Below are 9,603 nucleotides of genomic sequence, written 5' to 3'. Positions count from 1 at the left end.
AAACGCCACGTACGGCGCTACAACCGGCCAGCATCCTCCGTCCCAGGCGCTCACTCTGGGACTTCGGAGACTCCCAAACCCATTGGCAGGGTCCTACGTGCAGGCCCGAACCCGGAGGTTTTGGAATTCGGATGCCCCCGTTTGATCTTAGTCTGCAGCCAAGAAGCCTCACCAGAGTTTTGCCAGCTTTGTTGATGGGTCAGTGAAGGTGAGGGGCACGACACCCGGGGGTGGTTCTGGGGGGATACAGGTGACAGGGCTGGAGCAGGCTGGGACAAACTAGGAGCGTGGGGACTGAGGGGCGGGGAGGAACTCTGGAGAGACTGGGAAGGGAAGAGCTGAGTTCCGCCCGGCCCGGGACCCTACGCCCTCGCATGACTGCCTCTACCAGACCTGCCGCGCTCCCAGGGCTGGGGACCGACAACTGAAACGAGGCGCCGCTGGCAATTCGTGCCCCTGCGCTCCGCCCTCTCCCTTCGTTGGCCTCCGGGGCGGTGACGCAAGGCGCTGTGCGACGCGCGGTTGTTTGGCGGTGCTCATGGTAACCGACGCCTCTCCTCCCGCCCCTCTTAAAGGGCCCCGCCCCGAGGCGGTGCTACTGCGCGGCCGGAAGCGAACATGGCGGCGGCGGCCGCGTCTGACCTGCTCACGGGCTGGTGCCTCTTCGGCCTTGCGCTGCTGGTAGGAGGCGGGGCCCGCCCCCGGGGAGGCCGCGGTCGCTTGGCCCGCAAGGGGCGGCCTGTCTCCTGTGACGCTCGCTCTCCGCCCCCCGGGGCCTCGTGCCCGGCGGCGGGAGCGGGGATGTTGCGGGAGGCGGGTGGAGGTGTCCAGTGGAAACCCCCGTGCTGGACCCGCCGGCTGTAGTCTCGGGGCTGTGTGGAGGGCCGGGCAGAGCCGTAGCGAGTTGGGGGCTGGATGGGACCTTGTCTGCCCCGTCCTCCCCCCCTGCCCAAAGCTCGGCCTGCCCCAGTTCCGTCCTCCCAGCCAAGGTTACGTCTACCCGGGTCTTTTTAAACCTCCAAGCAGGGTGGGTTTGATTTAAATCCAGTTGGTTTAAGTCACTGGCCAGGGAGCCTCGATTTAACCAGTTTTCTACAACAAGTGTGTTCTTGTTGTTTGATGTCCCCTAGTCATTTAACTTCTTGAAACTTTGCACTGTTAGAGTGGTAGAGGCTTGGTTGTGTGTACACAAACTTGTGGAGAGAGGAGGGGGCTGATGGGTGGGGAATTGAGTTTGTTCTCTTGTCTCCATACAGTGCTGTTAACAAAGATGTTTTCTCTGAAGATGCCAAACTCTCCCTATGCCTGAAGAAAGGTGTTTGTGCCCCCAAGCTTGCAAAGAGCAACTCTTCCAACTATTTAGCTGGTCTAATAAAAGATGGCACATTTACCTGAAGAACTTTCTCTGTCTGTGGTCTCTGGAGACATCCACAGTTTGAGAGCTGATTCTAAGCATCAGAGATGCTTAATGGGATCTTTTAGATTGAGCCCTGAGTCCGGTTGGGTAGTCCCATTCTTTAGTCTTTCTACTAAGATGTAAAGGAGCCTATGGCAACCCTTTAAGATTGGGCCCCTAATATAGTCCATGGTCTATTGTAACCTATTTATAAAACTTCTGCCAAGGTTACATGAATATATTGTCTCATAGTATATAATTATAAGGATTATAAAACTTATTCTGTAATGATATTTTTGAGCTTTGACATAAATTAAAACTATCTTTATATGAGGTTTTTTTTTTTTATTTGGATGACCTGCTTTACTTTGGATTTAAAGTTCCATATTTAATGTATGAAATATGAATAAGAATTAAAGTGATGAACTAAGGCCTAAACCTCATGTAACTAGTAATCTATAGCTTCTGAAGTATAAGGCTCGTTTGTAAAGTTAGTATTGACTAACCAGTTCACAGGATTCACCATTATGGGTTGCCACAGCTATTCATTTATTGTATACATGTTCTGCAACTCATGTGAATGAAATAACCAGTACTCTTGATGCAGCATGCAGCACTTCACTCCTTTTTTCCTCCTGTAATTACTCTGTGTACTTACTGAACACTGTCGACTTAATTTTCTAGCCTGTTTTCACAGGTGATAGAAACTTTTTAAACACATCAGGCATTTGCAGGTTGGCTACAAAGTTTATGATGCTGAGGGTAGTGTTACACTGCAGATGTTCATCTTTTCAGTTTCGTTCAACTTAGAGCTGCACAAGTACAGGAACCATACAACAGGGTGCCTAGATTCTTCTGATCAAGGTGGCAAGAGATATTGGGATCAGGGGTGTAGTAAGTGGTGTTCCTTCTAATTGCTTTTAAAAGCCAAAAACAAATTGTTAAGCCTCTTAATAAAAACAATATGGTTAAATAAACAGATTTAAATTCACCTGTTGTGTTTTTTTAAATTAAAAAAAAAAAATGTTGTTTTATCCACCTGCCTCCTAGGATGGAGATTCTACAGCCTCTCTGTGGTGCCAGTTCCAGTGCAAAGAACATGCTATATCATAGTGAGCACTGTTGTTTGAATGAGGCTTAGTGGCACCCAGCTGGCAATGCCAACTCATCCTGTCGTCTTGTTCTTTCTCTGTCAGGTTATCTTGGCTTTCTGCTGGATTTATGTACGCAAGTACCAAAGTCGACGAGAAAGTGAAGTGATTTCCACCATCACAGCAATCTTTGCACTGGCAGTAGCGCTTATCTCCTCGGCCCTTCTACCCGTGGATATCTTCCTGGTTTCATATATGAAAAACCCAAATGGTACATTTAAGGTACTGAATAGCTTATGGAATGCCCACATCTTGGTCAAAACTTTTTGTCTTGTGGATAGAGGACACTTGTTGCTATATTCAGAAGATCAAATTATGTGAATTGCATTTAAGTATCTTAGTGGCTGGAGAGTGTGAGTGTGTGTGTTTTGTTGTTGTCTTTGTTTTTTTAATGGAAGGCTAGTATTGTTAACAGTTCTTTTATAGTTCTTAAGTAACTTCTGTTTTGTGTACTTTCATAATGTATATGTGCTGTAAACTCAGATGAAAATAAATATGATGCTGTTAACACACTTACAACAGATGCACAAAGAGCGTCTGGTCCATATTTGCATGTTATTTTAATACTGCATGAATAGAAATGAGAAGACTGCAATATAGCCTGTGTAGGTGTGCTTAAGAGAGCATTACAAATGCTAAGAGCAGAGCAAGATGGGTCTATCCCAAAGAGTTGAGTCAAACTTGTATAAAAGCAAAACCACAGATGACTCTTCTGCAAAAGTACATAGAGATGGTGTCATTAAGGACAGTATAAGATGTATATTCATGGAAGAGGAAGTGTTTTTGTTGTTGGTTGGTTTCTTTTTTGAGTTCAAGTTCAACAGATGATGCACTGTTCCTCATTTTGTGGCATCACAAGAGGCATATTCTTGAACAGGAGGGCAGGTATCCAAGTCCAGGTAAAAAGGTGGTGATCTTGCATGAGCTACAGCAACACATCTATCCAAGTTCCAAACAGGCCTTTTTATTCAAAGCCCTCTGCAAAGGAAGTCAAAGGGGCTACAGTTTGTGAGTGGTGTGTTTTTCCTAACCTGAAATGGGGGGAGAATTGGCAAAACCCTGCCACTCTCCCTTTAGGCTCTCAAGATTTCTGTTTCAATAAGCTTCTGCTTCCATGCTCTCCTTCAGCTAGCCCTGCCTGTAGTTTACTCCCATCCACCTGTACCTCATTAGCAAGCAGTGCTAGCTGCACTTTGGATTCTCAAAGCTTCTGCACTTTTTTTTTTTTTCTCCTTGACCCAGATGAAAAACAGTTGACTCAAATTTTCTGAAAAGAGAGCCTGTTTTGAGTGTAGCAGAGTGGGGCTTTGAAAACCATGCAGTCTCCATTCTTTCTGTTAAGAGCAAAGGGAATATCTGTTTTTGATCATGTCGGATCAAGCTCTTCTACCACAGTAATAATGAAGAGGTGGCTCTGATCAACTAAAACCATATCGGGTCAAAGTACCCATCCTTGATAAATAAGAACTTGCACTGGTTTATCTCCCAATTAAGGTCAAAGAAAGCTATACCTGAATCTCTTTGTAACTGGCAAGGGAGAAAATGATTGATACTTAGTGTAGCAAAGCTATTAGTTGGTTCTGAATACTCCGTTATGGAGCTGTAAGGGGAGGGGAGGTAGAATTCTTGCACTCTTCTGCACTTAATTCTGGAAGGCAAACTGGCTTTCCATAATATCTTTATTCTACTTTCTGCTTTTCCCTCTCATGAAATGCTCATCAAACATTCAGATCTGCTTAGATATGAACCTTGTCCCCAGTGTAGAGAATGACGTGGTGAACTCACTTATTTTGTGTATTTAAACCCTTCAACTTGAGGGGGGAGATATTAGACAGTTATCCAGTGCTATACCATTTTATTAGTGATCACCCTTTGGCTGATATTGCCATAGTAATGGAGTGGAGAGTAAGCTGTTGACCTGGATTGGTTCTGATTCTGTCACGCTTTAAGGAGGTATTGGAAGAGGGATCGATCGTTGGTTGGTTTTTAAATCAAGGGTGGGGGGAAGGAACCCTCTTTATTTTCCTCCCCCTCCCCCCAAAACAAACAAACAAACCTCCCAAAAAACTGAATGCTTAACTTGGACTGTTATGTACTTTTATCTAAACTTCTAAGACTTATGGAGGAGAGGGCACCATATGTATTGGTTCAGCTTTCTGCTTTTGTAGAGAGCTGAGACAAGAATTGAAAGTAAATGTGAATTCTGTATTGGAGAAGCTACTGTCTGTAGATATAAGGAAGTACTGTTCAGTTGTGAAAGGCATCAGTAAGACTACTTTAGAATATCTGTGGCATGTTTTAGGGTTGGTTTTTTTTTGTTTTTGTTTTTTTTTTTTTTTTAGGTTGTTTCCATAAGGTACTTTGAGGCTGTTGGTGGGGTGTGTGTGGAGAACTACAGTAAATAGTTCCTAGGATGCTAGCTGAATGGTTGCCTTCTGAGTGCAGGGGACTGGACTTCGTAGTCTAGGGCAGTAGTCTTCAACATTTTTTTTTCATTTGCTGACACCTTTGGAAATTTCAAGTGGAGGTGCCAGACCCCTTTGAAGTGTAAGTGTGGTTATTCACATACTTTTGATTATACTTTTTTTTAGCAGACCACCTGTAAGGAGTCTGCAGACCTCCATGGGTCCGTGGACCATAAATTGAAAACCACTGTTCTAGGAATACCTTTCCTGGCATGTGTGGTGTTTGTTTGTGTGGCTTTTTTAAGAAAATGTGAATACTTGGCTTGAAAGAACTAGCGCTTATTATTATGCATAAGAACTTCCATCCCCCCGCATAACCAATATTTCATTCTCCTTAAACTTGCTTAAAACCTAACTCCTGTAGTGATCCTAAATCAGGGTTACAAGTAACAGCATATGGGCTAAGAGTTAATTTTCTACTGAACTCCATCTACTTGTGGTTATGTACTAGTGGACTTAATCTGCCGAAATCTGTATCTTTCAACTTTTCTAGACATGTTCTAAAGCTCATCTTGTTTTCTGACAATTAGTTATCAAATGGGTTGTTTTACCTTTTGCTAAGCAAGTCTGGAGCTGTATCTGATTTTTTTTAAGCTATACATTTTAAAAGCTGCTAAAATTACTACCATACAGCTGATTATGGAGTTTTTGACTTCCTGGATGTTTTGCCCTTTAAATTTGCATGCATCTTGTGGCAGGTTGGTTTGTTTGTTTGTTTGTTTCTGTTACAATCAATAGGTATTGAGGATGTCTTTCTAGATGACTTATGTGGTAGGGCAATGATTTGAGAAGCTACTGTGTGTGCTTAAGTATGCTCTGTATGCTGAGGCCAAGGTGGCTTGTGTATACTTCTATCTCATAAGAACTAACAGGGTCTGATTTAAACAATACTGAGAAATTAAGACTTAAGTTCTTCTGAAACTCAATACAACTTGACAGTTATTTATGAAAAAGGGTTATGGTCTAAGATCTATTTCCAGGAGTAGGCTTAAGAAATGACAAATTTAGAATTGTTTTTAATTCTTAAGGGTTATCTAAACACAAATTGTGCCACTCTTTACACACAGACTATACTGTTATAGTTCTGCATGCATAATGACATCTAGATGGACAAACTGCATTCCTCTAAGTAAGAGATGTGGTTTTTATAGTGTTGTCAAACTCACTTGGCCTGCTGTTTTTGGTTTTAAGAGCATGGGAGTGGCTTCCAAATCCAGCCCCAGACATGTGGCCCCAGCCAGGAGTGCAGATTAGATGCAGCTGGGGCCACATGTGGTGCCTGTGCTGGACTGGATCTGACATGTGGGGATAGTCCTGGGGCCTGATCTGAACTGGCTCCAAATCCAGCACTTGGGGGTAATTTAGCATTGGCATCTTAAGCAGCATCCACCCCAGGCTGGCCCTGTAAAGCATACAGCCCATGCCAGACAGGCTCAGTGTGTGCTGTGTATGTTGGGCAGCACTGGCCCAGATTATATGGCTTGTAGATTGTATCTTTGACATTCCTGCTCTAGTATAAAGCACCATTTTATGCTGGTAACTGTACCTGTACAAATATACTACTTTAGTAACTGTCACACACATTTTTTACGTTTAAACAGTGGATAGAAAAAAATGCTAGGAGTGTTATTTCGCATTTAAAAAAATGTAAGACACAAACTTCATTGCTAAGTGAGTAGTACACGTGTGCTACCAAGCTGTTTGAAGAAAGTCAAACTGCTTAACTAGAAAACTACTAGCTAAGTTGCTGGAACTAGAGTGGTGATTTCTTAACCAGGGTGCCACAGCACCTTAAAGCACCTTCACATCCTCTTGAGGGTGCAGCTGGTTGCCACACAGTATTGGCACCATTACATTTCCAGATATAAACTCAGAGACTTTAAATAGAAATTCATAGTTCTGGTCTTTCTGCTTTTGTTTGCAATAGAAAAAACTTTCTATTTTTCTGTAAGCAGAAAAAGTAAAAGCTAACAGCTGGTACCTCCCTTTTTTTTTTTTTTTTTAATCAAGGGGTATCTCAAGTCTAAAAGGTTGAGAACCACTGAGCTGAAGTGCTAAACCAGCTTTTGATAGCAGTAGCCTCTTGTAGAGTGAGACTGTTTCCAACCTTTTTGGCAGGTGTCCCACAAATTAGCTCTGTACCCTCCCCAAATGCTGCTGATTCCTCTATCCAATCTGTTGCTCAGGTTTCCATTCCTTGCCTTATTCCCTGAGCAATCTGATGTTCTGTTCTTGTTTTCTGTTTTGTTTTTGTTTCAGGTTGGTGTTGTTGTTGTGTTGTTTTTTTTTTTTTTCCTCCTTTCCTGAGTTGATGCTCTTTCTGTTCCCTGCCCTATCTGCCACAGTGCTGCCTGTGCCACTTGTAGCACCTGTGCCACAGAGTGGCGGTTACTTGCCCTGTTTTTAGCTTTTTGGGTAATTCAACTCAATGACTGCTTCATTCAGATGTTGAAATCAATTGGGAGCTGAAAAAAAAAATCCTCACTGAGTATCTCTTTAACTGTGGAGGCATCTTGATACAAGATCATAGGAAAGTAGGGCTGGAAGGGACCTCACAAGGTCATCTAGTCCCTGCCACCTCAGGGCAGGAATCATCTGTGATTTTAAACTATTCCAGTCATATGTGTGCCCAACCTGCTCTTTGTCCTTGGAAACTTTGAAAATTTATTATCTCTAGATTGCCTGTTCCAGTGTTTCACTACTGTAACAGGAAGCTTAATGCTCCTGTTAATTAAGAAAAAGGCTGCAGAGTGGGCTTAATCAGCAATTGGAGGAGATGCCAGTCCAGAAAGGTGGTAGGCTTAGTTCATGTATAAGTCAAAGTCCTGAGCTGGGCAGGCAGTCTGTCCCTGGAGGCTGACGTGCTCCTGAGCAGGCTACAGAAGATGGGAGACTCCTGATGGGCACCAAGAAAGCTTGTGGGTAATATAGCCTTGGGGCTGGGATAACACTGTAAATTTAGGGTGGGACTAAAGAGAAGTGGAGGTCCAGCGATTGGAAGTTTGGGGGGGGGGCATGGTGGAGGAGGGGAACTATGGGGAAGGAGTAGGGCCAGAGGCCTGTAAGTAAGGCCAGAGCCTGGGAGCAGGGCAGAGAAGGGGTTAGGGATCCCAGGGCCCAGAGAGGGGCTGAGATGAGGCTAGAGAGCCCAGGACCCATGGAGGTGCTGAGTGAGGTGGACTGGGGCCAAGGGTCCATTTGATTGATTGATAATGTGTTAATTGGTAACATCTGAGGTATGGTTATGACTAAAAGGGGAGATGAGACCACAAAATTGCCTTTAAGGCAGTGAGCAGTTAGACCATGGCTTGTAAGCAGATGAGGTCTTGCTCAGGGATCCCTGGGGCAGCCTTCTATTGCTAAATAAAAATTAATGTCAAGTCATGCAAGGCAGGAAAATGGGAGTATGCTTAAAAGATGGCCTGAGTAGCTCTCAAGGGGCATCACAGCCACCCTTGGGGCTGGCTTTTCTTGTACCTCCCTCCTAGCCAGAAAGTTTCACCTTATTGCAGAGTAAATTCTGGTTAAAGCTTCAGACCATTGTTCCTAGTGTGGTTCCCTATGGCCACAGAGGATAGCTCATCTCCATCTATGCTGCAATTGCTCTTTAGGTATTTGAAGACTGTTTATCAAATCTCCTGTCAGTCTTCTTTTCTCCAGATAAATAGCTTGAGTTTTCACCCTATCCTCACAAGTATTGCTTTCTAGGCTCTAATCTCTCTCTCACATTTTTTTACTGTGCTGGACTCTTTCTAAACTGTGCACATTCTTCTTGAATTGCAGGGCCTAAAACTATTCCAGGTGGGGCCTCACCAGCATTGAATGGAATAGAAGAGTCATCCTCTTTATTTGCAGGTGATGCTTCTTTTAATACAGCCTAGTGTGCTGTTGGCCTCTTGCAACAGTTGTAGATGGTTGGTTCATATTCACTTCATGGTCTACTGTAGTAGTCTTCAACCTGTGGTCTGTGGGCCCCTGGGGGTCCACAGACTGTCTAAGGTATGCGAAAGATGACTGATCAAACAAAAGTGTGAGAATACCTATACAGTTGAAAGGGGTCCACACCTCCATTAATTTTTTTTTTTTTTTTAGGTGTCTGCAAATGAAAACAGTTGAAAACCACTAGTTTGCTGGGAACCACTGGTTCTTCTCTGCAGTACTGCAGTCTAACCAGTCATGCCCCAGTCTGTATTTCTGAAGGCAATTATTCTGTCCCAAATGCTGTACTTTGCACTTATTCTTGCTGAATCTTATCTTATTAGTTGTGGACTACTTCTAGTCTATCCAAGTCATTCTGGATTCTAGATTTTCCTTCCAGAGTGTCTGCAGTACCACTCAGCTTTTTCTATTGGTTTTCTCTAATAGTCAGGGATCTGGAATATTTCCTCAGGAAGGTGTGAGGCACCCAGCTTGGTGTCATTCCCCACTTGAGCAGGTTCAAACCCACTTCATGTTCTGGAGAATTGTTCTAAATGTCTGGGTCTTGGCAAAGCTGGTTAGTGTTAAACTCTACGTCTTTGGAGCTGGGTCACAGTACAGAAAACTTGTAAATTTTCTGGGGTCGGTGTACAAGAAGGAAAGCAGTGTTATC

The 9,603-nt window shown here is 43.8% G+C and overlaps 1 protein-coding gene across 2 annotated transcripts in view; it reads left to right on the top strand.

Annotated features, from left to right (window-relative positions):
• The first annotated feature begins 581 nt into the window (after nucleotides 1–581).
• LMBRD1 (LMBR1 domain containing 1) overlaps nucleotides 582–9,603 on the top strand; it is a 208,362-nt gene continuing 199,340 nt past the window's right edge. The window contains exons 1-2 of one of the 2 annotated variants that reach the window (XM_019537605.1): nucleotides 582–681; nucleotides 2,593–2,769. In XM_019537605.1, the coding sequence (XP_019393150.1) occupies nucleotides 619–681; nucleotides 2,593–2,769 (240 nt within the window). In that variant the 5' untranslated portion in view covers nucleotides 582–618. The remainder of the gene's footprint in view (nucleotides 682–2,592; nucleotides 2,770–9,603) is intronic. The other variant, XM_019537604.1, reaches the window with a different exon arrangement.

The sequence above is a fragment of the Crocodylus porosus genome, unplaced genomic scaffold, assembly GCF_001723895.1.
Source record: "Crocodylus porosus isolate Cpor-Errol unplaced genomic scaffold, CroPor_comp1, whole genome shotgun sequence".
NCBI lineage: Eukaryota > Metazoa > Chordata > Crocodylia > Crocodylidae > Crocodylus > Crocodylus porosus.
The sequence above is the reverse complement of the archived record's forward strand: the minus strand, read 5'-3'. Positions and strand labels throughout refer to the sequence as shown.